Here is a 16,947-nt window from a genome sequence, read left to right as displayed (position 1 = left end):
GGGTTTGTAATGGATATTGGTGGACAGTCTATCACCAGAGATTGAGACAGAGACGTCAAGGAAGGGAAGGGAAGTGTCAGAGGTGGACCACGTGAAAATGATGGAGGGGTGGAGATTGGAAGCAAAATTAATAAATTTTTCCAAGTCCCGACGAGAGCATGAAGCGGCACCGAAGTAATCATCGATGTACCGGAGAAAGAGTTGTGGAAGGGGGCCGGAGTAGGACTGGAACAAGGAATGTTCCACATACCCCATAAAGAGACAGGCACAGCTGGGGCCCATGCGGGTACCCATAGCCACACCTTTTATTTGGAGGAAGTGAGAGGAGTTGAAGGAGAAATTGTTCAGCGTGAGAACAAGTTCAGCCAGACGGAGGAGAGTAGTGGTGGATGGGGATTGTTCGGGCCTCTGTTCGAGGAAAAAGCTAAGGGCCCTCAGACCATCCTGGTGGGGGATGGAGGTGTAGAGGGATTGGACGTCCATGGTGAAGAGGAAGCGGTTGGGGCCAGGGAACAGGAAATTGTTGATGTGACGTAAGGTGTCAGAGGAATCACGGATGTAGGTGGGAAGGGACTGGACAAGGGGAGAGAGAAGGGAGTCAAGATAACGAGAAATGAGTTCTGTGGGGCAGGAGCAAGCTGAGACGATCGGTCTACCGGGGCAGTTCTGTTTGTGTATTTTGGGTAGGAGATAGAAGCGGGCCATCCGAGGTTGGGCGACTATCAGGTTGGAAGCTGTGAGAGGGAGATCCCCAGAGGAGATGAGGTCAGTGACAGTCCTGGAAACAATGACTTGATGTTCAGTGGTGGGGTCATGGTCCAGGGAGAGGTAGGAGGAAGTGTCTGCGAGTTGATGCTCAGCCTCCGCGCGCCCTGGCCCCAACCGCTTCCTCTTCACCATGGACATCCAATCCCTCTACACCTCCATCCCCCACCAGGATGGTCTGAGGGCCTTTAGCTTCTTCCTCGAACAGAGGCCCGAACAATCCCCATCCACCACTACTCTCCTCCGTCTGGCTGAACTTGTTCTCACGCTGAACAATTTCTCCTTCAACTCCTCTCACTTCCTCCAAATAAAAGGTGTGGCTATGGGTACCCGCATGGGCACCATCTATGCCTGTCTCTTTATGGGGTATGTGGAACATTCCTTGTTCCAGTCCTAGTCCGGCCCCCTTCCACAACTCTTTCTCCGGTACATCGATGATTACTTCATGCTCTCGTTGGGACTTGGAAAAAATTATTAATTTTGCTTCCAATCTCCACCCCTCCATCATTTTCACGTGGTCCACCTCTGACACTTCCCTTCCCTTCCTTGACGTCTCTGTCTCAATCTCTGGTGATAGACTGTCCACCAATATCCATTACAAACCCACCGACTCCCACAGCTACCTCGACTACAGCTCCTCACACCCCGCTTCCTGTAAGGACTCCATCCCATTCTCTCAGTTCCTTCGCCTTGGTCGCATCTGTTCCGATGATGCTACCTTCAAAAACAGTTCCTCTGACATGTCCTCCTTCTTCCTTAACCGAGGTTTTCCACCCACAGTCGTTGACAGGGCCCTCAACCGTGTCCGGCCCATCTCCCGCGCATCCGCCCTCACGCCTTCTCCTCCCTCCCAGAAACATGATAGGGTCCCCCTTGTCCTCACTTATCACCCCACCAGCCTCCGCATTCAAAGGATCATCCTCCGCCATTTCTGCCAACTCCAGCATGATGCCACCACCAAACACATCTTCCCTTCACCCCCCCTATCGGCATTCCGTAGGGATCGCTCCCTCCGGGACACCCTGGTCCACTCCTCCATCACCCCCTACTCCTCAACCCCCTCCTATGGCACCACCCCATGCCCACGCAAAAGATGCAACACCTGTCCCTTCACTTCCTCTCTCCTCACCGTCCAAGGACCCAAACACTCCTTTCAAGTGAAGCAGCATTTCACTTGCATTTCCCCCAACTTAGTCTACTGCATTCGTTGCTCCCATGCTCTCTGCATTGGAGAGATCGAACGTAAACTGGGAGACCGCTTTGCAGAACACCTGCGGTTTGTCCGCAAGAATGACCCAAACCTCCCTGTCGCTTGCCATTTTAACACTCCACCCTGCTCTCTTGCCCTCATGTCTGTCCTTGGCTTGCTGCATTGTTCCAGTGAAGCCCAACGCAAACTGGAGGAACAACACCTCATCTTCCGACTAGGCACTTTACAGCCTTCCGGACTGAATATTGAATTCAACAACTTTAGGTCGTGAGCTCCCTCCCCCATCCCCACCCCCTTTCTGTTTCCCCCTTCCTTTTTTTTCCAATAAATTATATAGATTTTCCTTTTCCCACCTATTTCCATTATTTTTAAATATTTTAAAATCTTTTATGCTCTCCCCAACCCCACTAGAGCTATACCTTGAGTGCCCTACCATCCATTCTTAATTAGCACATTCGTTTAGATAATATCACCAACTTTAACACCTATGTGTTCTTTTGTTCTATTGTTGGTGACATCTTTTGATGATCTGCTTCTATCACTGCTTGTTTGTCCCTACAACCACACCCCCCCTCCACTTCTCTCTCTCCGCCCCCCACACACACACCTTAAACCAGCTGATATTTCAACTCTTTCTTGGACTCGAACTCAAGTTCTGTTGAAGGGTCATGAGGACTCGAAATGTCAACTATTTTCTTCTCCGCCGATGCTGCCAGAGCTGCTGAGTTTTTCCAGGTAATTCTGTTTTTGTTTTGGATTTCCAGCATCCGCAGTTTTTTTGTTTTTGTCTTTGGCAACTCGATTTCAATGTCGGCAAATGTGAAGTCATCCACTTTGGAGCTAAAAAGAATAGAACAGTACTTTCTTAATAGTAAAAAGCTAGGAACAGTGGAGGTCGAAAGAGACTTGGAGGGCCCGGTACATAGATCTTCAAAATGTCATGAAAAGGCACAGAAAATAATCAAAAATGCTAATGGTGCTAATGGTATGTCAATTGTATTTTCAAGGTTAGCAATATACAGGTGAAGGGCATTGATTGATTAACTACTTTAAAGAAACTCTGGAGTGCATTATCAGCCCCAGAAATGATATTTTAATTTGATTAGTTAATTTTCCTTTTAAAGTTTGATTTTTGGTAGTGTCCCACTAGGGGTTGTCACCCCTGTCTACTAGTTTATTTTATTGATCATTTTTTCATTTTAAAAGAGCTTATAAAGGGAAGACTTATTTTTATGAAGAATGGCTGAAAGCATATCAGGGTATGATTACTCACCAATGTTCTCTGAATCTGAACTTTATGATCAGTGGGAAAATGAAGTGGATATGTTATGATCCAGTTAGGGACTATTAACATTTGAAAAGAAAACTGAATATATTGTTTTAACCATACAACTATGCCACAAAATTTCATTTTTTAAAAACAAAACAAACATTATTGTATATAAAAGAGGATAACGAGTATTACTGAGTGTGGAGGCCTCAGTCCCTTTTGGTTACTTTACCAATACTTCCAAGCTACTCAGTTGGTTACTTTCTTTTGCAATAATCCAGCAACAGACCTACTGTAGATTCTGCCACTAGCTTCAAACCAGGCAATCTTCCAGTTTCCGTTCCCTCACAAGATTCAAACTGAGATTATGCATCACCCTCTTTCCTCACAGTCAATGATGAAGTTAGTTCTTTACTCTGCTTACAATACAGGATGTCTAATAACCATTTATTTTAGCTAACTTTTCTCAGTGAGTTGCAAACCACATGAAGTCCAAACTACAACTAAAATCATCTCCCAGTTAACACCGAGATAAATTGAAACCAAAAGCCTTTCTAAACTCCAACCATTTCCATGACAATGGTCAGTTTTGGACGATCCTCAAACGACCTTTAAGTACTTAACACTAAGTAAGCCCACTTGCTGTTTTAGGGCTCTATCTTCTGTCCCGACTCTACTAAACAAACATGAGTAACATTTTGAATTGTAATTCATATAGGTATTTTGGAAATCATTAAAACCAGCACTTTAATTACCTCTTCTTCACATCTATAATCTTCCCAGAACTAAGCATTATTTTTTAAAGTATTAATGTGAACTCAATGTTCACAACAATGTCTCAGATTGAGGCAAACACTATTACATTTTTAAAGAGAAAAGTAGATAACTATTTGAAACAGACAAAGATGCAGCATTATGGAGAACAGTGCAGTGGGATTAGTTTCAGATTACTCTGGAGGACTGGTCGGTGCACTGGACTAAAATGACTTTCCCCTGCTGTAAATATATTTGATTTTATGGTCCTATTTGCATTTGTTTTCTTCTGAAATTTGTTGGGTTTAGAATTGTGTCATGGAAAATTGCAAAGCTCAACACAAAGGAGAATTACAATAGTTTGTCAGTTATCAGTTGGCAGCAAATAAGCCTTTATCATTTTATTTTATTACAATAATAATACAAAAGTAAAATACTGCAGGTGCTATTGGTATTTGAGATAAAAACAGAAAATACCAGAAATATTCGGCAGGTCTGACAGCGTTTGTGGGGAGAGAAACAAAGTTCACATTTCAGGTCGATGTAAGGTCATCGGTCTGAAACATTAATTGTTTCTCTCACCACAAAAACTGCCAGACCAGCATTTCCGACATCTCCTGTTTTTATGCAAGTAAACATTGTTCTTTTTTTACATTTGTGCCAAATTATTTTCCTTAGCCTTGCACCTGAACCCTTGTCACCTCCCATAAAATGTTTTTTCGAAACTTAACTAAATCCCAAAAAGTGAAGAATCACTGACAGAAAGTAATGTGGCAAGTTCTGCGATACAGTAGTTTTATGCCGTTGAGCTAATGATACACCGCTGAATGATTTTCAACTGAATGGTATTCGGGTATAATGATGCTGGTGCACATTGCTGCACGCGTCCATCTTCTCACTGCGATGTGAATGAAGAGATAGTGCGTGTGCGCAGGCGCAGTAGCGAACAGTGTATAGAATGTCTGAAGGAGATGGAACGAGGCCCGGACAGCCCGGGGTTCCGGGTAGCAGTGCGAGCAGTACCTCTGCTCCGGGTAAGGTTCGAATGACCCTCTCCAGTAATTTCACAGGAGGGAAGGATTAACATTTAAGAATCGGCTTGATTTTTTTTAAACCAAGAAAAAAGTATTATTGAGCGGCCTCATGTCATTGTATCACCGGAAGTTGATGCAATTCCTGCGACCGAGTACATGTTGCTTTACCTAGTCTCCTCCTGGCTTTGCAAAACGAAGACATTTCTTTTGATTTTAGTTTGGAAAGAACTCCTAATGACATCCCCAATGTTGTGAATGACTGTTACAAAGCTGGAAGATGAATAATTTAATTCAATAGATTCCAGCAGCAGAAACTTTTTCTTGAGGCTGATATGCGACTTTATATATTAAAAACTATTCTTTTCACCAATTTATTTTTCTTGTTGTCTTTGGTGATAGGGAAATCTGTGCAATTCAATCCACAAATTCTTTGAGGGGCAAAATCAGAAGAAATCTCAATCTGTCAGGCAGCATGTGTAAAGGGATGGGTGAGTTAACATTCCAGGTATAAGCATCTGTGAGAACTGGAAGATATTGCAGCTGAGAAAAAAAGACTGTTTACACAAGAAAAGTTTAAGAATGCCCTGTAAGGTGATTACTCAGAAGGATAGAAGCTGGTTAAATGATATAAGTAGTAATACCATAAGACAAAAGGAAGCATGATGAGAGAAATGAGACACACATAAGACCCATAGAATGCATGAATTGTTCAAGCAGGATAGCTTGTTGAAGAGAGCTGTGAAAAATTGACAAAAACAGAGCAGGTCCCAATGGCCCATGTGACAGTTGGGGGAAAATGGCAGAGCATCAAGAGTGCAGACCACCCTCCTAGTCAGGTACTGATGGGGGTCCCCATCCCAATACTATCTCCTCCCTCACTAACTTGTGGATAAATGACATTAACTTTGGATAGCATATTAAGTCAATAAACTAATTGTCAGAACTAAGTTTTATGTTAAAGGTCTTTTGTTTTTTTAATGGTTTTATTTCACAATAGGAAATATTCAGTCAGACCTGTTTGAAGGGATGGTATTCAAAAACAATCACGTATTAATAAGTACACTATATGGGGCCATTGCAGAATATGTTCTTAGCATTTTCACGATTTGTTGCTATCTTATAATGTATGAGAAAATGTCACATTCACCGGCATGGAGTGAGTGGCCTGTTTTTGTGCTGTATATCCTATGCAGCCCAGATTGTGTCATTACAAACCCTCAGATGATGTATTTCATGTACTTGAAATTGCAAACTGCCATCATCTGGGATTCATTATATTAATTACATTTAACATTGTAATATTTTTTGGCTTTTATTCTGAGTCGAAGATCTACTCCAAGAATTGGAACAAAGCTATAAGGCAAAACTACACACATTCATAGGCCAGTAAAATGACCTGTTATTGTTTTGTATACTAAAAGTGCGTTATGCTGTAAGTAATTAATCTTTTCACTGCATTGTGTTTGTATTTTTTAGATGGCGAGAGTAAGAAAATCATTCAACAAAAGGTAAGTGTTGACTTTTTTTTCACAGTTCATTTAATATCCATCTGTAGCAAGACTTAAGACTAGCTCCATTTACTCCAAACTTATTTATAAAGAGTGGGGGAGAAAAACTGCATTTTGGAGTCTTTCTTAAAGCTCCCCCCATCATTTTGGATTTTTTCTAATCTAACATAAAAACACACAATTTACAGTTAATACTGTGCAAGATGGATGCCTTGCATCTGCTGTCATTATGACAATATTGTTTCAAACTACTCTTTATCTTGAAGTTACTAACATCTGATTTCAGAAGGATTGCTTGTGTTAAAACAAAACTAAGCCAAATGCTTGGGCTCTTTTGCTAAATTATGTTTCCATGAAAATAACTTTAAAATACAGCGTCACGATCATGTAAAAGGCGATCCCTCAAAGTAGTCCGTGAGCTAAGAGTTTATGTTGTGTAGCCCCTCTTTTTCATTTGTGAATGATTCAGTTTAAAGATACTTAGCAGCAAAGCTTTAGTCTTAAACAGGATAAAGATTAGCTTATTAGAAAAACACTGCTATAAGTTACTAAGTAAAAGTGATACAGTTTCTAACTAAATGCATACAAACATTAAGTGCAGGTAAGAATAAAATATGCTCAAAGATGAAATTCAGTTTCAGTCATTTAAGATATCGTTACACCCCTTAGCTTGAAAGTAAATTGTTGATTGTCTGGCGTGAAGGGTTGAAGTTGAAGGGTTGAAGTTGAAGAGTTGTGTTCATCAGCTGTCATGGCTTCTGTAGTTACATTTTTGGAGGTTTGTCTTTTCAGGTGGACTCAGCAGGTTTTTGGGAGAGGGTTTTCCTATTCACTGATTCTGCAGTTACAGCGTTTGCAGATTGCCTGGACTCTTTCGGCAGAACAGCAGTTGATTTCTTAATACCTTCCTCTTTGTCATCGCTTAGCTAAGAACCCTCTCTGATGTTGTCTCTCAGAGTTCTTCCTGGGGGTATTGCACCCTGCCCCTCAAGATGGCTTCTTACAGCCTCCTTTATATAGTTCAAAAACACAAAAAATGGCTGCTATGTTAATTTTCGCCACTTCACTTCATCACTTCACCAGGCGAAGAAGCTAATTACGTAGTTTTCCCTTGAAGTGCTTTCCTGTCTCCTGTTCCCTCAGAAATAAAAGGATTTTTCACACCTTTAAGATGATTCAATGCACATCCATGGAGTAGTCTTTGCATCTTAATGACTTTTCGTAGTCAGCTCTAGAGATATGAGTCTGTCAAGGTTTGAACAAACACAGAAAGGTGCCAGGTTGTCTGTTCATACTTCCATTTTGAAAAAGGCTTTTAAACTCAATGTGAAGATTTGGAAATAGAAATGTACCTTTAAAATAGTTGTCCTTAAAATCTATAATATCGTAATTACACATTCATGACAACAGGAAGTTACTGATTAAATCCTATTTATATCAAATAAGGAAACATTGTGACAGTTAAAAAGATCATCATATATGGTATAGATTGGATAATGTTTCATTGCACATTAAGTTTAATCATTTAAAATGATTGCAGATAATTTTATAATAATGGATGATTCTCTCTCTCTTTCTCCCTCTCCCTCTCTGTATCACTTGCAATGACTTTCCACACCACACTATTACCACTAGTGTTGCCCCAAGGATCTATCGTTGGCAATCTCCTATTTCTCTTCTACATACTGCCCTTCGGCGATATCATTCAAAAGCACAAATATTAGTTTAACATATACACTGATGACACTCAATTCTTTCTTACCACCCCTCTCTTGATTCCTGCAAACCTCCCTATACTTAATCCTACACACTCTAGTTATCTGGCTCTGCTTTTGTGTATCTCCACCTGTCTTCACCTGACATTTAGTGTTGGGGCCATCAGCTGGGACCTCCTTCCTAAACCTTCAAGCTCACTCCACTTTTCAAAACCCAACTTGTAGTCACTCTTCCTAGGGCAGGATTTTCCGTTTAGGCATGAAATAGCGTGTGATGACATCGGGCGGGCGTCCTGATGTCATCGCATACTTGTGCGATATTTTGTTTGGTGGGCGCGCGCAAGAGTCAGCAGCGCCCCTGCTGACAATTAAGAGGTCTATTAAGGCCCTTAATCAATTAATTAACCTGCATTTTTCGCTGCTCATCCAACATTATGGTTGGCGGGTGGGCGAATCTGCCAGGCGTCCTTTGGATTTTTGAGGAAATCTCATCCGTGGGCGGGATGAGTTTTCCGTAATTAAATTAAAAAAATAAAAATTTTTGGGCAGAATTATTCAAATCTGCTTGTTAAGGTGAGCCCACTGTTTGGACATTTTCCGGAAATTTAAAAACTTTATTCATTGGTTTAAAATACTTCAGCTCCCTAAGGCAGCTTTCTGCCTTCAGGGAGCTTTCATTGCACGCCCCCCCTGCCCTGCCTGCACTGACTTCAGTGCTCACCCTCCTCTTGCCCCCACCCTGGTAGTGCTGAGCTTCTCAGCGCGCATTTCATGCTGGCTGGCCGCACTCGTCCAACGACCCAAAAATCCTGCCCCTATATCTTGCCTTCCTGGCTAGGCATCCATTTTCTCTTTTATTTCCAAAAAGCCAAGCCTTCTTCGACAGCACCTCCAAAATCCATGACCGCTACAAACAAATAGGACAAGGGCGGTAGGCCCGTAGAAATGCCACCAGCTCCATGCCATACACTACCCTGAGTTGGAAATATATTGCCATTCTCTCATCGTCACTTGGTCAAAGACTTGGATCCCCCTACCTACAGGAGTAACTTCATCACATTAATTGCAGTAGGTAAAAAAGGCAGCTCACCACTGCCCTCTCAAAGACAATCAAGGATGGACAATAAATGCTGGCCTTACCAGTGATGCCCAAATCCCTTGAATGAATAAAAAAAGTTAAAGTCCTCAGAGAGTTTTTGTTAAAGGCACAATATCAATTCAAGTGCTTGTTACTGATGGAAAAGTCATTGCAGCGTTTGAGATATACTTTCATGGAGTTATTGGCACACTTTCTGCTCCTATTGCATTAGCAGAGTAAGTTTTAAAGGGTACAAATGGGGATTTTTCTTTCAAAGTGGAGGTGCTGCAGATGGATAGGTTGGTGTTCTTTTTGTGGAAAACATACCGAAAGCTCTTTTCCCTTCTTCCGTCAAAACATTTCTGTTTAATTAGCTTCCTTTCAGTAGCTCTTTGCTCACTTATCAGGAGTCTACAGTAGAGTGTTAGTGTTGCGTGTTATACAGTTTCCTGCATGATCTAACTAAATTAAATTATCCACATTAACATCTTTGAGCTTGTTCCTGCATCTAGTAAACCATAATAACAAGTCATGTAGCAGTTAATCACTGCAACTTATTAGGATTTTTAAAATGGGTTGGTGAGAGCAAACAGTCAGGGCAGAATTTTGCAGTCCCCTGATGAAGAGTTTGCTAGTGAGGGGGCCTGTAAAATTCCTTGGGTGGCCTTCCAGCTGCCCCCCCACCCACCCTCAACCTGTCCACAATTTTACAAGGGGCAGGTGAGGCCTAGGGTGGCCTGCCTGCCCTCTCACCAAACAAGTTGTTTAAAGTGCCACACAAGTGCCAAGCAATGACCATCTCCAACAAGAGAAAATCTAACCATCTCCCCATGATATTCAGTGGCATCACCATTGCTTAATTCCCTACCATTAACACCCTGGGGGTTACCATTAATCAGAAACTGCACTGGAGCAGTCATATAAATATTATGGCTACAAGAGCAGGTCAGAGGCTGGGAATTCTGCAGAGAGTAACTCACCTCCTGACTCCCCAAAGCCATCTACAAGGCACAAGTCAGGAATGTGATAGAATACTCCACATTTGCCTGGATGAGTGCAGCTCCAACAATACTTAAGAAGCTCGACAGCATCTAGGACAAAGCAGCCCTCTTGATTGGCACCCCATACACCAAACTAAACATTCATTCCTTCCACCACTGGTGCACAGTAACAGCAGGGTGTACCATCTACAAGATGCACTGCAGAAACTCATCAAGGCACCTTCCCAACTTGCAGCCTCTATCATCTAGAAGGACAAGGATAGCAGATACATGGGAACACCACTACCTGCAAGCTCCCCTCCAAGCCACCCACCATCCTGACTAGGAAATATATCACCATCCCTTCATTGTCATGGGATCAAAATTCTGGAACTCCCTTCCAAGCAGCACTGTGGATGTACCTACACCACATGGATTGCAGCAGTTCAAGAAAATGGTTCAAGAAGGTGGCTCACCACCATTTTCGCGAGGATACTTAGGGATGGGCAACAAATGTTGGCTTTGCCAACAACATCCACATCCCATGAAAGAATGAAAAAAAAATGTGCCCAATTATTGGCCACTTAAGACCACAATGTTTTGGCTGATGGGAGGAGTTCAGGAATGGGGAAAAAGCCTGGATGTTCACCCTATTTGGGGCTTTTGTGAGAAAGGGGGAGCCTCCATCACTATCCACCTTCCAGATTGGGCGCCGCCCCCACCACCAAATCTTTTAAATTAAATTTAAATTCTACCAGCTTCTGTGATGGGATTTGAAACCATGTCCCTTGAGCATTGGCCTCGGCCTCTGGATCACTAGTCCAGTGATATTACAGGTTGAGCAACCTTTATCCATAAATCCGAAAACCAAACACATCCAAAAACCGCACTTTTTTGAACCTCTTCGGCCTTTAGAGTGGGAAGTCCGTGACGTGAGCCAACATGACCCGATCCTTGCCGACTGCACCCGACCTTTAATATTGAATGGCACACCTTACTTTTCTAGCCATTTATTTACTTTAGACTATAGATAGCCTGGGCTTAAGCCTTTGTAATGTAAGTAGGCCTAGGCCAATATGAGGTATCTGAAACCAAAATTATTTGAAATCCAAAACGCAGTCAGCCCCGAGGATTTCCAATAAAGGACACTTGACCTGTACCACGATGCCACTGATTTTCCCTGTCCACACTCGGAGTACAGTGCACAGTTCTAGTCTCCCTTATTATGAAAAGGAGACAGAAGCATTAGAGAAAGTGTGATCATCAGGAAAGGTGGGATAAGCTGAGGCTGCCTTCTAAGAAAGAGGAGGCTGAGAGGTGATCTGATAGAGGTTTTTAACATTATGAAAGAGTTTGATAGGATTAGTGTAAGAAAATATTTCCACTTGTGGCGAGTCCAAAATGAGAAATAATAAATATTAGCCAGTCACTAATAAATCCAACAGGAAATTCAGGCAAAAATTATTTATCCAATGTTGTTAAGAATTGGGACATGCTGCCATAAAGAGTGGTTGATGTGAATCATCTCCAACCCCATATTGCGTGCACTGCATCCAGTGTTGTTTACATTTTGTGGTCCCAATTGCCCTCTGTGCAGAAAGACTGCACTGAAGTTGATAGAGTCCTGAGCCTCCAGTTGTGACGATTATTATAAAGCTACCATTAAAACTTTATATTCATTAGATGTCCTTGTCTTAAGTCAGTTATTTGTGAGTCTTGTTTGCATCCTTTGTCCATTTTGTTCCTTTGAGTTTTGGAAATAAAGTGAAATTTGTAAATTACAGACACCATAGGGATTGACATCAGCTGTCTTTTTTTTGCAGGTGTCTTTATTTTCAAAATAGTCATTGTTCGTGCTGTATTAAAAATATATTAGAACGGGGAATTCTTTTTCTGGCATCCATAGCAGCAGAAAAACCTAGCTGTGCAAGTATTCAACTCCAGAGTCAGGATGGTTTCTCTACAGCTATGGATGCTGGAGATAAGGCTCCCCATTCACAAAGCTGGCTCTTTCACCAAACCCGTTAAAACCTGTTTTTGTTGTGCTTCATTCTTTGTATAATGTGTCAGTTTGCCAGAGTTGCTGATTTGTAGACATTTCATACATGCTAAGCATCTGGTGACAAAGAGACAAGAAGCCTAATGAGCCCAAAAAGGCTGACTGTTTCAGTTTGAGCATGAAAAATTTCATAGAAATTGAATTGGGGCTGCAAGGGTACATTTACACTGCAGCTACTGTGCTGAGATTAGTAACTGTACTTCAGGCTCTTGCTAGTTCATATTATGTGACTCCTGTCTCAAACTTTTCATCTTCTTGCCCTGAAAAGTACACTGGATACATGGAGGCCAATCTGCAGAGTTTTCTCTGAACATTTAGAAGTCTAAAAGTTTACAGAATGGGAGCGTCTCTGCTCACATGAGCAGCACCCCTCCCCACCACCACCCATGCTCAGCACTTGTTAAGCCAGTTTTGACACAACAGTTGATCTACACTTCATACGGTGCTAAATCTAATTGGTGTGCGGCTCAGAGACAGATTGTCGCGATGCTGTTGATTAAGATGAAATCTAAATTGACATCAGATGCTGTTTGGCAAGGCAAAATGTAAGCAGATAGTGTTCAAACATTTCTTATTGGGTAGATCACTGCCAAACACTTGTGCTGTAAATGTTTTTGAGATTGAGGGTAATTTGTTTATTTGTTTATAAGGAACGCTAAACCTAAACCAAGGGCCCTGAAACATCAAACAGTACTATCGAATTTTGATATGTTAAAAAAATTGTTAAAAGCAGCAGCAGTGGAGTGGGCCCTCTCCTGGATACTTCTGCTATGTGGGCTTGAGGCACAAATATTAATGTGGATATACTGAACAGTTTTCAGCTCTCAGATATATTTCCATCAGTGCACCCTCAATACTCTTCCCTTCAGATATTTTCTAGACTTTGCTCATCTGTCACATCTGTCTCTGAACTTGGATAACTTCATCGATGCTCTGTGCCAATTCCATCCTATCTGTCAACTTTACCCCACCACAGGAGCTGTGACTTTTAATTCTTCATCCTTATTATCTCCCTTGTTTTCTCCTTTTGCTACCAGATATATGTATCCTAATAATTGCTTTGTAATCCAGCCTATTTAACTTGGGCTATCTGGTGTCCATTTGTGGGTGAGTTTTGATTGCCGCTCTATTCTTTCCATGTTTTTTTCTACCCCATTTTGTTAATAAATTTTTACCTATTCATAGGATGTGTCATGAAGGTGGTAGTGAGCTGCCTTTTATTCTGCAGTCCATTTGGTGTAGTTATACCCATCTGATTTTGTTCCAGTGACAATGAAGTAACAGTGATATATTTCTGAGTTAGGATGTGTTGCAGGCGATGATGTTCCCATGTGCCTGCTGCCCTTGCTCTAGGTGCTAGAAGTTTCAGATTTGGAAGGTGCTGTCAAAGCTGCTGTGTCAAGTTTCTGCAGTGCATCTTGTAGCTGGTACACACTGCTGCCAAGGTATTCTGATGGTGGAGGAAGTGAATGTTTGAGATCATAGATGGGTGACTGCCAGACAGTAGAGGAGGACCTGGTAGGTAGTGAAGAAGTCCCCTGAGTGCATAAAAGCAAAATACTGCGGATGCTGGAAATCTGAAACAAAAATAGAAAATGCTGGAAAAACTCAGCAGGTCTAACAGCATCTGTGGAGAGAAGAAAAACAGAATTAACATTTCAAATTTGTGTGACTCTTCTTTAGAGCAGTCATACGGACTCGGAACGTTAACTCTTTTTTTCCCCACAGATGCTGTTAGATCTGCTGAGTTTTTCCAGCATTCCTTGTTTTTGTCCCCTGAGTTCTCAAACGAGTATTCAGTTTTGAATGATGAAGGCAATGGTTTCTCTGGGGAGCACAGCCAGAGCTAAGTAAACAGTCTAATTGGTGAGGAAATTAATGAACCTGTTGGGTTTTTACAACGATCAATGGTAGTTGCCATGGTCACCATTACTGATTTGGCCACCGCCAGGTTTATTAATTGCCATGGTGGGATTTGAACCTGTGTTCTCAGACCATTAGCCTAGGCCTCTGGATTACTAGTCCAGTGGCATTACTGGTATGCCCCCCTGTCCCTCTGCTGCTCCTGCTTCTGCAGTGAATGAAGGTGCTCATCCCCACTGGAACTGCAATCTTTCAACTCTTAGATTCCCTTCTCTTCCCTTTCACCTTTGCTTCATGAACCCACTCCCCAAACTCCATATCTCCCCCTACCCTATTTCAGAGAACTCCTCCAACTACACTCCACTCTGTTGTGGTTCCCTGCGGGGGGTGGTCAGGAGATATCTGGACTGGGTATACTGCAGAAAGAAACTTAATCCAATGATTGGCACATGAATAATCTACCAGCATTGCCCTGGAGACTCATGCCTTATTTTGCCAGAATACCAGTCATTTTTGAGTAGTGACTGGCTTTTGAGGAATGTGGAGTTCTTCATTCATCATCCGTGCAGCAGAGAAACCCCATTATCCTTGGGCGTGAGTTTTGCAAGCATATTGTCCCAAAAATAGAAGGGTGTCTCTGTCACTATGGATTCTGGGTAAAGAGGTCGCCATTACATAAGCCTTTTTTCCCACCTGTTATCACCTTGCACTTAGCTGCACACCTAGTGTTCTCAGTTGCAAATGAACTTTTGATTTGAAAGCTGGCTCTAGTTCGGAATTTGTGAGTGTCCTTAAGATCTGAATGGTCTTGACAATATGGATATGGAAAGGACGTTTCCTCTTGTGGGTGAGTCCAGACCTAGGGGGTACAATTTTAAATTGAGTGCCGCTTTTATAGGACAGAGAGGAGGAGAAGTTTTTTTTCTCTGAGGGTGGAACTCTCTGCCTCAGTAGGCAGTGGAGGCAGGGTCACTGAATATTTTTAAGGCAGAGGTAGATAGTTTCTTGTTAGGCAAGGAAATCAAAGTTTATCGGAGGTAGATGGGAATGAGGAACTCAAAACACAAACAGATCAGCTATGATCTTTTTGAATGGCAGAGCAGGTTCGAAGGGCTGAATGGCCTACTTTTCCTATTTCGTATGTTCATATGTGGTTTTAAAGGACAGTTTTTATCTCATTTAACATAAGTTATTTGGAACTATCAATAAGCATTCATGTTTTGTCGGTTACCCATTTGTACAGATTTTGCTGCATGACTTTATTAGGCTACATCTGACTACATCAACCTGACTCCAGCTACCTTGGCAGACATGAATCCCGAATGGTATGTTACTTCCCTGGTGCCAAGTTACAGATATCACTGAACGACTGTAAAATATTAATAACTTGTTATCTACATCGATATTAATGACATGGGTAGAAGAAGGATATAGGCAGATTTTAAGGAGCTCAAAAATAAATTATAAAGAGGGGCCTCAAGGGTAGGAATATCTGAATTATTTCTGGTGCCATGTGCTTGTAAGTACAGAAAAAAACAGCGCAGATGAATGCATGACTGGAGAGCTGGTGCAGGAGGGAGGGCTGTAGATTACTGTGGCATTGGGGCGGGTTCTGGAGGAAATGGGACCTATACAAGTTGGATGGATTGTCCTCAACAGGGCCCACACCAATATTGTGGCGGGGAGAGTTACTAGTGTTGTCAGACAGTTTAATCGAACTTGGCAAAGGGATTGGTAACCTGAGAGTAGATTCTGAAGAGAATGAAGCAAAGGTGGGAATGGAAAACCAGATTCTAGTAAGCAAATAAGAAGGGCAGAGACAACAAAGGGAGTTGTTCAGTAATTGATGATATATAAGCGAACGGTCGAATGAATAAGGCAGATGAGCTGAGGGCATAGAGCGTCATATGTAAGTATGATATCATAATTATTACTGAAACATAATTTAAAGAAGGACGGGAATGGTAGCTCAACATTCTCAGTGACAGGGTTTCCAGACTGGACAGAGAAAAGATTTAAAAAAAAGATGAGTGGCCACAAAATTAGTTAAAGCAACAATCATAGCTGTGAGGAAGAATGATATGCTAGAAAGATTACCAAATGAGGCTGCTTGGATTGAGCTGAGGAACAAAATGGGGCAAACACACTTCTGGGAGTATACAATAGACCTCCAGTTCAGAGGCGGATAGAAAAACAAAAATGTAGGCAAAATTGCTGAGAAGTGCAGAAATAATAGGGGATTTCAACTTCCCTAATATTGACGGGAATGAATTCCATGGGAAAGCCATAGAAGACACAAAATTCTTGAAATGCATTCAAGTCTTTTTTTTGCCAATGTGTGGCAAGCCCAACAAGAGAAGGGGCAGTTCTAGATTTAATTTTATGGAATGAACCTGGGCAGGTGGACAAGTTATTGGCAAGTTGGTGCCACTTAATTGCACCTTCCACCAAATTACTGCTAATTGAGTATAGACTGAAGAAGTGGTATTTGGCCAAATCAGATTTGTCATGCTTTTTGTGAACAGAACGTAGCTGAGCAATTTTATACTTCGTAAGATAGATACCTGTGTCGTAGCTGTACTGGCTAGTTTGGCTAGAGGCATAGCTGGTTCTGAAGTACAAGTCTTCAACACTACAGCTGGAATGGCTGCTCCTGAAACCTTTGGTGTATGCAGCACTCTGGGCATGCAATTCTTGCTTTAGTCCATAAAT

The 16,947-nt window shown here is 42.0% G+C and overlaps 1 protein-coding gene across 4 annotated transcripts in view; it reads left to right on the top strand.

Annotated features, from left to right (window-relative positions):
• Positions 1–16,947, top strand: part of eif2b4 (eukaryotic translation initiation factor 2B, subunit 4 delta) — a 66,688-nt gene that overhangs the window by 2,489 nt on the left and 47,252 nt on the right. The window contains exons 1-3 of one of the 4 annotated variants that reach the window (XM_041188650.1): positions 4,943–5,037; positions 5,432–5,520; positions 6,509–6,540. In XM_041188650.1, coding sequence (XP_041044584.1) covers positions 4,970–5,037; positions 5,432–5,520; positions 6,509–6,540 — 189 coding nt within the window. In that variant the 5' untranslated portion in view covers positions 4,943–4,969. Of the gene's footprint in view, positions 1–4,930; positions 5,038–5,431; positions 5,521–6,508; positions 6,541–16,947 lie in introns of those variants that run through there. The other 3 variants (XM_041188652.1, XM_041188653.1, XM_041188651.1) reach the window with 3 other exon arrangements.

The sequence above is a fragment of the Carcharodon carcharias genome, chromosome 5 (assembly GCF_017639515.1).
Source record: "Carcharodon carcharias isolate sCarCar2 chromosome 5, sCarCar2.pri, whole genome shotgun sequence".
In the NCBI taxonomy this organism is placed as follows: Eukaryota; Metazoa; Chordata; class Chondrichthyes; order Lamniformes; family Lamnidae; genus Carcharodon; species Carcharodon carcharias.
This window is presented reverse-complemented; position numbering and strand designations above follow the sequence as displayed.